Raw genomic sequence first — 13,832 nt, forward strand, 5'->3', positions numbered from 1 at the left:
CTTTTCCAAGATGGGACCACCGATTAACGCCAAAGCGCGCCCTGACACCCCGTCTACCGTTTGCGCTGTCGCGCCTCGCCCTTGCCCTCGGTGGCCGACGCCGCCAAGACCGCATCGAGAAGTTCTGAGTTGGCGTCGAGCGTCTCCTGAGAGGCTTTGACCCGTTTGGGGTCCTGCTTGCCAATCAGGGGCACAGCGCTCGCGAGCATCTCCTGAAAGGGCGCGGCGACGAAGAAGCCGACCTCGTCGAACCACCCGGCAAAGTCCCTGGCGAGGGTGTACGTCTGGGACCTTTCGCCGGCACGCTTCGGCTGCACGATAATGTTGAGGTTGTATACGGGGACATTTTTCTTTGTCGTGGTCGAGATTGTGATCTGCCAAGTGGTCGGCGCAATTAGATAACGTTCTCTCACAGAGTTGCCTCCCCTTTTCCGCCGGGAGAGCGATCGAGGGGAGAAGAGGGATGTATACCTTGTCGCCGGATGGCGCTGTGCCTTCGTAGATGACATTCTTCTCCTTGTAGGACATCCAGTACGTCAGTGCCGCGTTGATGACCATGTACACGACAACGGCGGCCGCGGTGAAGTGCTTGGTGCTGTCCCAGCCCAGCTTGTAGTCCCAGAGGAAGCAGAGCGCGGCGACGGAAAAGGAGCTGTAGCCGAGCACAAGCCGCACGTCCTGAAGGAAATGAGTCTGCTTGAATTTGAGGGAGTTGAGGTAATTGGGTATCGCATCGTCGGAGGTGTTCTTCAGATCTGGAGGGCGGGCAGGCGCGGGCGGCGTCAGAAAACGGGCACACACAGGCAAGTCGTCAATGGAGGGAAACTTACCCGCAAGGCTGTAGAGCGCAATCTTTTCGGCCGCCATATTCGCTGAAGAATTGAGCGGTCGTGGCCGTGAAATCTCGGGTATTTGAGGAGTATAGAGGCGGGTTGCGTGGTTTCGTAGTTGGACATTCAAACGGTCCTCGACGGCTTTCTGTATAAGTTGTCGTGGGGAAAGGATAGCTGTCCCCAGCGGCCGACACCAAGGCCAGAAGTGGGGACCGGCGACCGCTCTTGAGCTGCCACAGCAGTCTTTCAGCGCGACCAGCCCCATCCCGCAGCGCTGTACTGAGAGAGTGCCAGGTGTCGCCCATCAGCTCAAGCTTTTAGCGGCAGGCGGCAGGCGGCAGGCGGCAGAATAGTAGCTCCGGACAAGACAAGCAAGCGAGCAGCGACAGACTTCCAGTCCATGCCATTCCATCACAGGACATCTGCCACCGACGACCGCACACCTTGCCGTTGCGGCCTCTCGATTCCATCTCGCATAGCGCTGCGGACCGTACTCAATTTGCCGCCCTTTCCTCGCAAGCATGGCGCAGATTCCAGCGCAGACCCTCCACAGGGACGCCCAGTTGTTGTATGTTTTCCTCGGAACTGACCCCAGTCTCCGTCAGGCAAGATGCACTGAGGCGCATGGTTTGCTAACCCAACTTGCCCGGCGGCTCCGTACAGCTACTGGATCCTGATCCCCATCACCGTCGTCATGGTGCTCACAGGCGTCCTCCGCCACTACGTGTCGGTCCTCATGGCGCCGGCGCCCAAGAAGCTCGAGGCCCGCGCCCTCCGCGAGCAGAGGGCGCTGGCGCGCGGTGTCACCCTCCGCGGCAACTATCATGTCCTGTCTCGCCGCTCGTTTGAGGCACGCCGTGAGGCCCTCGCCGCCGGCTACGAATCGGGCGAGTTCCTCAAGGATCCGGACAGCAAGGGCAAGCCGCCCGCCAACCCGCTCAGCGACCCCGGTGCCATGGACGGCATGATGGGCATGATGAAGAATAACATGGCCATGATCATTCCCAACACCCTCATAATGAGCTGGATTAATGCTTTTTTCAGCGGCTACGTTATCAGTACGTATTGATAACTTCCTTTTGCTTCTTCTTTTTCTCATCAAGAATTTTGGGGGGGCGTCTTTGCTAACCGCTGCGGGGTTGACACAGTGAAATTGCCGTTCCCGATTACTATCAAGTTCAAGAGCATGCTGCAGGCGGGCGTGCAGACCAAGGACATGGACCCTCGATGGATGTCAAGTATCAGTTGGTACTTTCTGTGCATCTTTGGCCTGCAGTTTGTCTACGTCTTCCTTCTCGGTAGCGACAACGGTGAGTTACCCTTTGTGTTGCAGCCGCAACTGGAAAGCAGAGTACTGATCCTCCACTACAGCCGCTAGTCAGCTTGCCCAGCAGATGCAGGCTCAGCAAATGCCAATGAACCCCATGGGTGGTCCTGGCGTGGACATTGACAAGCAGTTCAAGGCTGAGGCGGAGAACCTCCAGGTCATTGAACACTACTCTGTTCTGGACGATGTTGAGGATCGCCTGCTAGCACGCTTCTAGCGGTAATTTTGAATTCCACTCAAATAATAAAGACAGTTGATAGATGAAAATGTGTACAAGATATGCGCCGGCCATGAATACCAACCCCCACCCTCCAAAAAAAATGTCTTCCACATACTTCTCGAGGACGCGGCTATGCGCTGTCCCACCACAGGCAAACTCCGAGGCCTTCCTTGGCCATGCTGCCCTTGATGCGGTAGGGTGTCTTGACCGGTGAGTCTTCGGCTTGTGTAGGGCCGATAGGGGTCTGGTCGTGCCATTCCTCGTCGATGACCTGTAGGCGCACCATTTCGTGGGTATCATAGAACAGCCTTTCCTCATCTATGTTCCAGATCCAGAGCTGTTCAGAATGGTTGCTGTGCATATAATTAGTGATGCGCATCGCAGTGACACCACCATGAAAACGGCTTACTACTCAGCACCGGGAGGCAGCTCCTCAAATGGTACAAAAATGTCGTCAAAGAAGTCTGTCCGTACATTGATGCCGGCAGGTGTGGAACTTCGTATGCGGCCGATGATAACTTCGCCTTTGAATGGACGAAATACAATCATGCGAAACTCAACTTTGAGGAAATTTAGCTGGCGGTGTCATGAAGTGAAAGCCCAGCTTAGAGAGGTGTCATACCATTGACATTGACCAGTCCTGTACCATTGCCGATAAGCCCCTCTGACGTCCAGAGAATATCATACAAGCATACACATAGGCCGATTTTTTGAATCACCTGTCACCATGTAAAGTCAGCTAATGTGCCCGACAACCCATCTTGAGATGAACTGACCTTGTTGGCGTATTTGGCATTGATGTTATCTTCAATGGCGATTATACTGCGCTTAGAGAAGTCTTCCGGCGCAATCTGCACGAGATCTGAGATTTTCGTCTGAAATAGTGCATTAATTATTATCCGGCATACTGTATTCGCATGAATCTGCAACGTACAAGAATAAACATGATGAGTTCGGTGTGACCACACTCTGGGCGAGGGCAATCACCAGACCCAGTCACGGTTCCCGATCTGCTGAAGCAATTCGGGGAAGTACCAGATGGTCAGCTGGGCGAGATTCGGCAAGATGAATTAGATGAGCTACTGCGTGAGCTTTCAAGACGCTCAGCTCTAGGCGCGAGAACCTCGTCTTGGCTTAGAAAATCGAAAAGCGGCAGAGACAAGCCAGAGCCACAGTATAGCCTAAACAGGCTTAGCGGCCAAGCCTCACTGTGGCGTTTTTGCTCTGACCGCCTGCCGCTTCAGGGGCTATGCTACCGAAGCAGGCCGTTTCGAGAGACAAACAAGTTCATGGTCTGATCAGAGAGTGCGGGCGGCAGAAAAAAAGGCGTCTCTCCTGGGCGCCTAACGTGGGCAAGCTGGTGATCTGCTTCTTCTTCAGACAACAAAACCGGCCTTGCCGCACTGTTTGAATACCGGCTATGCGATGCAGCATGCACATCGAAGTGCAAAGGTAAAGCGAGAGTCAGCAATTTGAAGGTTTCTGTGTTTGCTGGATTGCGCCTCTGTTTCTTGCTCATTCTCTGCATCACCCGGCGCTTCCCTTCTTCCCGAGCGCTATCTCGCCCCTTCCTCTTTGATCTGCATCCAATAACCAATCTCATCAACAAACCGTACTGAGGCGGAATTCTCTCCTCCTTCAGGTGAACTTTAGCAAGCGCGCATTCACCCTTCATATTTGAACCCCCGTTGTGCTGGCCTTCTCCGCCTGCTATCATGTCCGGTTACGGATACGGGCCGCCGCCGCCGCCGCCACCAATACCGAGCTCGTCTGGAGGCTTTGGCCGCGGATCTGGCCTGCCACGGCGTGGAGGCTCTCATGGACGTGGTCGTGGAGGTCAGGGACATAATCATGCACCGCGTCATGAGCAGCACCATGCTTCGCACCCACGGTACGATTATCCTCCACAGCCCTACACTCATCACACTCCTGGGGCCGTGAGCTACTCCCCAGCGCCCACTCCCGGCTATCCGCATCAGCTTCCCCCCCAATGGGGTCATGAGCACGCCGGGCACCATGCGCAGGCTCCTGCACCGATGCCGCCCGCATCGTATCCTCCAGCGTATCCGCCGCAAAGTTATCCTCCTATGCATTACACACCGCCGCAGCAAGTTCCCTATGCACCCCCTCAGCATTATCCTTATGGTGCTCCGCCGCCGCCGAACCCATCTCAGTGGAATGGGTCAGCACCGCCGCATCATATTGGTGGTCGGCCACCTCGCGGCGGATATCATGACAAGGGGCCAAGGGTCACACCGAGGCCTCCTCCAGCTAGCGGTGGTTATGCACAGCCCTACCAATCTAATTCCCATGCCAACCACCCTCCTCAACACTACCCCTATGGAGGGCCTCCTCCTCCTCCTCCTGCAGCAACGCCGCGCTCCGTCTCACACCACAAGGACACGCAACATGGGCAGTACCCGCGTCGCGGTCGTGGAGGGCATAGAGATGGCGGCAATCGTGGCCGAGGTGGTCACCACAACGACAGACGCCAAACCAAATCCAACCAAAATCCCGTTCAGCACAAGAATGAATCTGCGTCTCTCGGGAAGAAGAAGAAGCGCAAGACAAACACACTTGGCTTGACGCCTGGTATGGAGTCGGAATCCGAAGACGACGAAGGGGAGGAGAAGGCTCTCAGTGAATTAATAGGAGAAGAAGCGCTGAGGTAACGAGATACATTGTTTTCTATCATGCTGCTGCAATAATGCTAATTATGGCTCTAGAATCAACGACATCGCTGCTTTCCTTGCAGAGCGCCGTAAAAACTATCCCACGAAAGCTCGTACTGAGGCCAGAAAGGCTGCCGCGCAAGCGCAAAGGAATGAAGACAAGACTGCCTCGCTTGAGAAAGAGGCAGACAAGCTGCGAAAGCAGTTGCGCAAAGTTGAATCATCTATTAAGCGAAAGCGAGAGCAGGGTGATGAGGGTGATGAAATGCGGGGTGTCTCTGGCAACTCGTCAGACGATGAACCTCCAGAAGCTCTCTCGACTAAGGCATCTTCTACGACTATCCCCAGCCGGCCACTCCCTACTGCTGCCGGAAAGAAGGCAGATATCACTAGGCACTGCAAGTACTATTCTACAGGTGGTACGTGCGGTAAGAAGGGCAAGTGTCGCTTCGTGCATGATCCCGAGATTCGCGAGGCTGCCATCAAAGAGCGTGAGGCCAACAATGGCCGCTTGACTATCCAACAGCGCTTGATTCTCAATGATAAGGAGCAGGAAGATTTGACGGTCCTACGATCCATCCAGTACCTCCGTCAGAAGGGCATCATGTCTGACGCGATGGCTGCCAGTGCAGCTGCGTTTCATGACAGCAAAGGAAATGGCACCAGTGAAGTCGCAGAAGTCAGGGAGGAGACTAGCGTCGTTGAAAAAGACCCTGGTCCCCCACTTGTCGTCTCGTCTACTTCTCCATATCAACTACCACCGCCTCCAGCATCACCATCGCACGCAAACGCCAGGGAAGAGTACAGTGCCGGATCCACTCACGGTTATTCAAACGGCCAAGTCCCTTCGAATACTCACAGCCCGTCAAGCGGTAAGGCGGATGTTGGTACAAGTGGGCCAGAAACTACCAAACACTACGATGGGTGGCTCCTCCAGCCATACGGTTCCAACTCCAAGGCAAACAATGTTGCACCGTGAGTACGGGGGCACATTGAGATATCACGTACAAGCACGAGCCAGAGCGACCTAGTATAGATTTTTTATCAAATATCGTAGGTATATACCAAAATTCGAATGTAAACCACAATACTTCACTTGATCCTTGCGAGGGTAGCGCTCTAGATGACCAGAATTCGTACTGAGGGTGCTGCGTGGCGGATTTTCAGCGTTGTGAAACACTCCTGCCAATGCCCCGACATCATTCAGCATTCTCAGTATAATTGAAATAATCAAATAAGACTCCGTCGCTAATATGTCTAAGTAAAATGTATGCGTACCAACACCTCATCCGTCCTATCCCTATCTCCCTTTCATTACTGAACAAATGAACGAGAAAAAGGCCCTTTCTCTCCTGCAAAGAAAACAAGAGCAGAGGGTGAAGAGATAGAACAATGTAAAAAGGAAAAAGAAAATCAACAACGCCATGGTATATCTTCGTCCTATCCCACTGCCCCCGTACCAGTCAACTTCTCTACTTCGGCCGAGTCTAGCAACAATGCCGCTCCGTGAGTAGCTGAGCAGTAGAGGTAGAAGAAGAAAGACATCATCGGTAGCTGCCGATAGCCCGGCGACGACGCTCCTCCTTGGCGGCCTTAAGGCTCTTCTCCAGCCTCTCCTCGCGTATGTCCTCCTGCCGAGCGATACGCGCGGCACGGTCCTCCTCGTCGTAGATGTCGTCCATGCCGGCCTCCATGTCGGACGAGGCGTCCGAGGCGTACCCGTAGCGCGGCTCGCCCCCGGCGTCTTCGTCATCCTCGTCGTAGTCAATGAAGTCGTCCATGTCCTCGTCAAATTCGTCGTCGTATTTGCGAGAGCCGACCTTGGGCGCACTGAGAAGCGCGCCGCCGCGTGGGGCATCGTGCCGCTTCTTGACGTCGCCACCGGCTTTGGGCCGCGCTGTGCCTGCGTAACCTGTCGTCGCTGTGGCGGCCTTCTTGATCCTCTTCTCAGGCTCAACGTCGGCCCGCCTGGCAGCAGAGCCTGGCACTTTCGCCACTCGCTGTCTGGGCAGGGTTGACAGAGTGGACGAGCCGCCGCTGCCAGATGGTCTAGAGCTGGAACCACCTCTACCATTTGCGGCGGCGGCGGGACCGCCGCCTATGGACCGCTGCGAAGGTCGTGACGTACCGCCATATCCCACAGCGGCGGCCGGCTTCTTCCCCCGCGCTCTCTGCCCTGTGGAAGCGGCGGCAACTTCCTGCAGCTCATCCTTAGGCCGTTTTGGGGGGTTCTCAACCTTTTTGTGCTGAATCTTGCCAACTTGGCCCATAGATGCCTGTGCTGCCTTGCCGCGGGCCAGTATCTCGGCAAAGGACCCTTTCTTCGGTGCCGTTTTCAGTGGCACCGCCGCCGCCGTCGCAGTGGACGATGTGGACGGCAAGGCTCGGGGCTTATTGGCGGTTGTCGAGGCTGCTCTCGGGGTTGATCCGGCCGGTCGACCGGCCGCAGTTCCGGTGTAGCGCTGAGCATTAGAGGAGGAAGGAAGCTTGTCGCTTGATAGCCGTGATGTCTGGTTTGGCCGGGACGGTGGCGGCGTGACCCGCCGTGCCTTGCTGGTGCCGCTGGGCAGCTCGGAGCTTGCCTTTCGTTTGATGTTCGTGGCTGGGGCCGGGCGACCAGACACTGATGCCTTGCCCGCACTTCCGCTGATCGAAGCTAATAAATCGCCGATCTAGATAAACTCATGGTTAGCAAGCCCGCGCCAAGAGACTCCTGAAAACTGTTGTGTCTCGGCTAGGGCGCTTCTATCCACTTACGGGCATCGTGCAAAGTCGTTGGTCGAGCTGCTGGCGAGTTCGAGGGTGCAGTCCAGATAGATGTGTATGTCAAGTTTTGCCAGCCGCTCAGCGCTCAGTCAAAGCCTCGGGACCCAAAGTCAAGGTTATCGATCCTCGCCACTTGGGTCAGCTCCGACCTGGCGCGCCGAGGCAGCACTTTTTTTGAGTGTACGGAACACAGCCACGTCACTTGAGGAGGAGACCAGTAAAATTATGAAAATACGGAAAATAAGCGGTGTGGTGAGGTCCTTGTGGTACTGTAGTCAGCCTGCTGTATTGCGAAGTGTGTTGCGCGGCAAAGGACAACGACGGGCGGATATGGGTGGTGTGAGCAACTGTCAACTTGACCCCGGTTTCTGGCTCGCAAAAGCCTAACCAACCAAGGCGGGCGCAATGTTGGCAAAAAAAGAAAAAGCATGCGCCACATTTGCGGTCGGGAATGGATGAGCACGTGATAGGTGGCAGATCTGTGGCGAGTGCAGAGTGTGGCTTGTGCCTGAGTGGGCACCCAGGCAAAATCCACTTGCCTGTCCGCGCCCTAATCTGAGTGGCTCGCCTACAGGAGCCAGCCACGCACAAACAGGAAGAAAATTGTGCGTGAGGGCATCCACCGGGGCTCTAGGTATTTTCTTGAGACCCGCCAAAGCAGACCTTCTCATTCTTGAAACTACTTTCAAGCCAATACAACAACTTTGAACCCGAAGGTCTCAGTCTCCGCCTCAATACTCGCGGTTAAAGTGATTGATTTCTCGTGTTCCTCTTCGAACTTCTACATAGTGAGTCTCGCCGCCGTCTGAAGCTTTCGCGTCACGCCGTTCTTAAAACGTTGTAAATGTCAAATCCGCGCCGTCGAAAGCATGGAGACATTTTAAACGATAGGAACCCGACCGAAATCGCAGAGCGATACAGTACCCGTTTAACAGCCTGACTGACTCGGAGATCTTTTCTTGCGAACAGATCTTTCAAAATGAAGCACCTCGCCGCTTACCTTCTTCTTACCCTCGGCGGTAACGAGTCCCCCTCCGCCAAGGACATCACCGGCGTTCTCTCTGCCGTCGGCATTGAGGCCGATGAGGAGCGCGTCAAGACCCTCCTCTCCGAGCTCAAGGACAAGGACATCAATGAGGTACGGACAGACAATTACCCATGATGCAGGCGAATGCACCATTCCCTGCCGGTGTCAACGATTGCGATCACGCAGCAACGAACACGCGCAAATATTTGGTCATGTACATCACAAAAATGAGGACACGGCATGCTAACATGCGACTTCTTGCAGCTGATTGCCGAGGGCTCCAGCAAGCTCGCTTCCGTCCCCTCTGGTGGCGCTGGCGGTGCTGCTGCCGCTGGCGGTGCCGCCGCTGCCGGCGGTGCTGCTGACGCTCCCGCTGCCGAGGAGAAGGAGGAGGAGAAGGAGGAGTCTGATGAGGACATGGGTTTCGGTCTGTTCGACTAAGCCGTCTACTCACCATTGTTACGGTAACGACGAAAAAAAAAAGAACACGAAACAAAGTTGGGTTTTCTTTTTTTTTTCTTGGGAAAAGGCGATTTCGAGGTTTTCGGGCATTGTGCAACAGACATTGTTGGTACGGAAAATGTACCAACGTGCACACTTGGGGTTCACGTCTTGGACTCGCCTTGGTGCGATAGTTGGAGTTGTTTGGCCTCAAGATTTACGATAAATCAAGAATCTTTTTTCAGAATGTTGCTGGGTGTAGCTTGCTCGTGATGTTTACTTGTTATGTCCCGTCATTTCTCCTCCGTGAATCATTAAAAGCATGGCTTCCTACGGATACAGTGGCCCGGTATTAAAGTACAGTCTGTGGACCACTCTCAGGGCGTCAAGTAAGTACTTGTATGTCTCGCTTCTAACGCTTCTCCGGTCGGTAGTCGGATTCATGGCCTTGCCAGGAAAACCTGCGCGGCCCCGCTACCTCTTCGTATGCAGGCAGAGTTGAGGCATACAGATCGACTGCGAAAAAAGCTTCCTCTTCACGCTCCGGCTGTATCTTGTCCCGCCCGTCGTTATCAGAATCACTATATGAACCCGGTGAGCGGTGTACGCCACGGCGGCCTTTTCTCTCTCGGTGAACTTACGGGTACCATTCTTGTAGCTCTTCGGGCCGGTAACCTAGAAGGTTGTTGACGGCGGCCTGGAATTCTTCCGTGCCGTTGTGCGTGTTGCTGGTGCCGGAGTGCATGCCTCTCCGGAGCGACAACGTATCTCGTATCCTCGGTGCCAGTCCAAACGCCTCCGCTTCCGCAGAGGACCGCGATGCCCCTTCCGCTTCTGTCGTGGCCCCGACCTTGATGCAAAACGCCTCCTTCAGCTTGGAAAATCGCCCGCCACTCGCATTTTGACTTCTGGGTTTCGAGCACTGAGGCGACACACTCGTGTGCTGCCGTTGGTGGTGGACGTGCGGGATGCGGTGAATTGCTCCTTGCGTGACTTCCTTGCAGCCCTCGCAGCCCTTGGAGCCCTTGCAACTCTTGTAGCCCTTACGGTGCCCGCAGAGATAGACGCTGATGCTGGTAAACACGATGATGGCAAATACGCTGACAGCAAGCGCCGCGATTTGCGCTGGACTGGCTGTTACCGTCTCCTACGGCCAATAATTGACCCCTGGTTAGTCTTTTAATATCCGATAGACCAGCAAACATGTGTGACTTACAGTGCTAGGTGTGCTCGCCATAGTTGCGGCGGAGAGAGTGCGCCAGCGTATGCTTTATGTGAGTGATGCGCAAAGTTGATAACCGTCGGACGCAGGTGTCCTGATTGGCTCGTTGAGCAACAGCGGATGTGAGGAAGGAAAGTCGAAAGGCAAGCCGTAGAAATGGCCTGAAAGTAGTCATCCTGGAGGATGGTGACAGTCATTTGGACGGCCAAGCCAACCGTGGCGAGGAAAGCAAACAATCGTGCTCTAGCCTCGTTACACAAGCGGTGAGCTCGGCCGAGACAGGTGGCGCCAGCCATCTTTGCGACGGTAGAGGCTTTCGATGCTTCGGGATCCAGTGCATCGCTGAAAGTTTATTTATTGTATCCTGCAATGTCAGTACTCTGTCTACCCACGCCGTCAGCTGTGCCCAGATGCGCTCGCCAATCCGTTGCGCTTAAATGGAAATACTGCTGCGCAAATGACAGCAGCAGAATCATCCCCTGATAGGAAAACAAGTCTAGCGAATGACATAAGCCATGGGAACGAGCTCGATAAATATTGTCATTTGTGCAAACGCACGATTCCATTGGCTGGTAATAGTACTGCAATCCCGTTTCTCTGCAAGGCCCTCACGCAGTCTGTTGCCCATTGTGGACTCGGTCGAACGCGAAAGGTTCATTCATATGTGAGACGCGCGAACACCAAGAAATCCACAACAATGATCTGCTGAAATAAGTCCAATGTGATTGTTGATGGGCCGGAAACGGCAAGCGCACCTGTCTCTTTCACTCTTCCGGCATCTGTTATCAAGCATAGTGAAATTTAGTATTATTAAACAGAGAAAAAGGCTCCTCTTAGAGACTCATGCATAGTTCAGGTTCTAGTCCAGCTAGCATCTTACTAGTAATCTGCATCCTCTTTCTTCATTGTGTCTTTTTAACCCTAATCGTTTTATAGGCGTTTGGCAGCAAATCACTTTCGACAATTAGTCTCCAGAAACACCAGGCGTAACAAATCATGAAACCAGCAGCACCAATGCCAACATTGGCCACTACCCACAGATCAGGCTTGCTTGGCGGCGGCGACAAAAGCGCCTGCGCAATGTGCCAGGCAATCATCAAGACGTAAAATCCGGAATGCAGTGCCAACGTAGCATACTGCGATAAAGGCTTAGAGTGAGCGTCCTGCAGTGGAGCGCTCCAAAAAATAGGGGGAAGACCAAGCAGGTATGACCAAAGAAGAGTAAGCACTACATAAGGGACGGTCAGGTCGACACGCTGCAACAAGGGGAACATGGTCCACGCGCCAAGCATGTTGGCGAAGCCGACCCAGGAGCGCACACTGCCATTGAGGCCCTGCTTGCCGGCAAGAAGCATCGTCATGGGCATCAATGGAAGAAGCACACTCTTTTCATGAACCTGGTAGCTAAAGAGGAAGAACCCCCAAGCTGTGGTCGCAAAAGCTAGCGGCATAGTGGCCTTGAGCGGCTTGATGAATAGGATGAGGTTCGGTGGGATGATGGCAAGCAGCGTGAATGCGAGAGATGCCTTTTGCAGCAGGTCGCTGGGATAATTTCGCAGCTTGATGACGACGTTGGCAGCGCACCAGAAGTTGGCAACCTTGTCCTCAAAGAGGCCACGAGCGAATGGAAACACGCGGTGCACAATTTGCACGAGCTGCTCCACCACAGGATAATAAAAGGCCTCGGTGTCGAGATAGTCTGTAAGGAATGAAAAAATTGGCAGCGGTGACGGAGGTCCTCCGAGCTCGGAGTGCGAGGAAATACCACGGCGGGCATCATACAGAGCGCCAAGGATGATGGGGAGCACCAGCACTGCAAACGAGACGAGAGTTACCACGGCGATGCCAGTGAGCCGGCTGATGCTAATACTAGGCTTGACGCAGCGTCCGAGAAGGTACGCGAAGACGCTGAACGCGTAGTAGAGCGCCATCTGTTTGAAGCCCAATGCGCAGACAAAGAACACGGCGGCCCATCTGTACCGCTCAGCCAGGAGGCTGGACATGCTGGCTAGCACGAGCCCGAGCATAACTGTATTATATTGAAAATGGATATGGTCAATGAGGATGGTGCCGGGCTGCATCAAAATGGCGACGAGGGCGACATTGCTGGCCCAGGTTGGGACGCCGCTCAGCCTGCTGAAGCGGCGGGCAAAGACGACGACGGCTGGGATGTAGGTCAGATACTCGGAGATGATGACAGACGCGCGCATAAAGACTTTTAGGTTGGCATCATGGGATCCACGCGACGTGAATAGTGCGAACCACGCAGGGTCAAACAATGCGCCAATCTTGCCGAGAAGCCAACTGTGGTAGGCTGTAAGGGGAGGGTAGTCGAGCCCCCACCACTCGAGGTCGTGAAAGTACCATTGGGAGATGGGTAGATGCGTGGTAATTTCCATCCAGTGTCGTTGAGCCTCGTAGTCACCAAACAGAGGGGGTCGTTCGAAGCCTATGGCAAAAGAAAAGAAGTGAGGTGGTCAGTCTGCAGCCCTTGGAGGTCGCCGTGGTGCTGGATGGAGGAACGCACCTGAATAGCCCCAAAGCCCTGCTGCCCAGCGGAACAGTCCAGCGACCATGAGCACGAGGGGCAGAACAGTCCATTGCGATGATGCCGTGCGCAGCGGCCAGAGGAATCCGGCCAGTGGGAACAAGGGGGCTTTGGCGGGAGCTTCGGCGCGTGGGCGGGCATCGAGGTCGACACCGTTTGTCTTTCCCTTGCGCCTGGGCTTGTGTGAGGCAGGGCTGGCCATGACCATTGTTCCTTGGCCCTGATTTTAGATTCCAGGCCGAAGAGGAATCAACATGCAGAAAGGAAGTCGTCGCGTAGAGGAAATTGGCGCGCGACAGAAGGCACAAAACAGGACTTGTTGTAAAAGAGAGTGACGTGTGAAGATGAAGCTTGGGGCATGCTTGGTAGCTGTGGAGAACTGGAGCTCCATTCAGCCTGTCAGAAGTGGATGGGCGACAGCTCAACATGGCGCAAGGTCACCCTTTTTTTTTTACACTTGACGTTGATGAGAAGATTTGTTTTCTGTATTCTTTCTGTATTCTTTCTGTATTCTTTCTGTTGCCTGGTCTTCCTTTGGCATCTTTTTCCCTCCATTCTAGTAGAATTCATTATTATGCCCAAAAGGTACAGGGACACAGACTCATTGAGACTCGACAATATTACCCCATCCACCGACACCGACCCAAATTCACCAGCTACAAGTCCATATTACAAGCTCGGAGACGGAGACTTCTATGATGACCCGATACCAAAGTAGACGCAAAGGTCCCGATCCAGGAGTAGGCAGCTTAGGAAAAATAATCAGGACATTGCAT

General features: G+C 54.3%; 8 protein-coding genes across 8 annotated transcripts; 3 read left to right on the top strand and 5 right to left on the bottom strand.

The window, feature by feature from the left end:
* Positions 1 to 53: 53 nt before the first annotated feature.
* On the bottom strand, positions 54 to 867 carry V2A60_001505 (signal peptidase complex subunit SPC2; the record flags this gene model as incomplete). The annotated part of the gene is made up of 3 exons (XM_083252865.1): positions 54 to 374; positions 472 to 755; positions 831 to 867. The coding sequence occupies 3 exons, from the start codon at positions 865 to 867 to the stop codon at positions 54 to 56; spliced, it is 642 nt and encodes a 213-aa protein (XP_083108991.1).
* Positions 868 to 1,354: 487 nt separating this feature from the next.
* On the top strand, positions 1,355 to 2,377 carry V2A60_001506 (ER membrane complex subunit EMC3; the record flags this gene model as incomplete). Its single annotated transcript, XM_083252866.1, has 4 exons — positions 1,355 to 1,401; positions 1,497 to 1,891; positions 1,982 to 2,143; positions 2,205 to 2,377. 4 exons carry the CDS (start codon positions 1,355 to 1,357, stop codon positions 2,375 to 2,377), a joined length of 777 nt encoding a protein of 258 aa, XP_083108992.1.
* A 133-nt stretch (positions 2,378 to 2,510) lies between these two features.
* Positions 2,511 to 3,326, bottom strand: V2A60_001507 (DNA-directed RNA polymerase III subunit RPC25; the record flags this gene model as incomplete). Its single annotated transcript, XM_083252867.1, has 5 exons — positions 2,511 to 2,733; positions 2,793 to 2,940; positions 3,003 to 3,099; positions 3,157 to 3,255; positions 3,315 to 3,326. 5 exons carry the CDS (start codon positions 3,324 to 3,326, stop codon positions 2,511 to 2,513), a joined length of 579 nt encoding a protein of 192 aa, XP_083108993.1.
* A 769-nt stretch (positions 3,327 to 4,095) lies between these two features.
* Positions 4,096 to 6,031, top strand: V2A60_001508 (uncharacterized protein; the record flags this gene model as incomplete). The annotated part of the gene is made up of 2 exons (XM_083252868.1): positions 4,096 to 5,048; positions 5,107 to 6,031. 2 exons carry the CDS (start codon positions 4,096 to 4,098, stop codon positions 6,029 to 6,031), a joined length of 1,878 nt encoding a protein of 625 aa, XP_083108994.1.
* Positions 6,032 to 6,596: 565 nt separating this feature from the next.
* V2A60_001509 (uncharacterized protein) lies at positions 6,597 to 7,815 on the bottom strand (the record flags this gene model as incomplete). The annotated part of the gene is made up of 2 exons (XM_083252869.1): positions 6,597 to 7,724; positions 7,810 to 7,815. 2 exons carry the CDS (start codon positions 7,813 to 7,815, stop codon positions 6,597 to 6,599), a joined length of 1,134 nt encoding a protein of 377 aa, XP_083108995.1.
* A 982-nt stretch (positions 7,816 to 8,797) lies between these two features.
* V2A60_001510 (ribosomal protein P2) lies at positions 8,798 to 9,286 on the top strand (the record flags this gene model as incomplete). The annotated part of the gene is made up of 2 exons (XM_083252870.1): positions 8,798 to 8,956; positions 9,110 to 9,286. The coding sequence occupies 2 exons, from the start codon at positions 8,798 to 8,800 to the stop codon at positions 9,284 to 9,286; spliced, it is 336 nt and encodes a 111-aa protein (XP_083108996.1).
* Positions 9,287 to 9,698: 412 nt separating this feature from the next.
* V2A60_001511 (uncharacterized protein) lies at positions 9,699 to 10,523 on the bottom strand (the record flags this gene model as incomplete). The annotated part of the gene is made up of 3 exons (XM_083252871.1): positions 9,699 to 9,867; positions 9,928 to 10,433; positions 10,503 to 10,523. 3 exons carry the CDS (start codon positions 10,521 to 10,523, stop codon positions 9,699 to 9,701), a joined length of 696 nt encoding a protein of 231 aa, XP_083108997.1.
* An 887-nt stretch (positions 10,524 to 11,410) lies between these two features.
* On the bottom strand, positions 11,411 to 13,264 carry V2A60_001512 (dolichyl-P-Glc:Man(9)GlcNAc(2)-PP-dolichol alpha-1,3-glucosyltransferase; the record flags this gene model as incomplete). Its single annotated transcript, XM_083252872.1, has 2 exons — positions 11,411 to 12,957; positions 13,036 to 13,264. 2 exons carry the CDS (start codon positions 13,262 to 13,264, stop codon positions 11,411 to 11,413), a joined length of 1,776 nt encoding a protein of 591 aa, XP_083108998.1.
* Between the last annotated feature and the right edge of the window lie 568 nt (positions 13,265 to 13,832).

Source organism: Cordyceps javanica, chromosome 1, assembly GCF_051103115.1.
Source record: "Cordyceps javanica chromosome 1, complete sequence".
In the NCBI taxonomy this organism is placed as follows: Eukaryota; Fungi; Ascomycota; class Sordariomycetes; order Hypocreales; family Cordycipitaceae; genus Cordyceps; species Cordyceps javanica.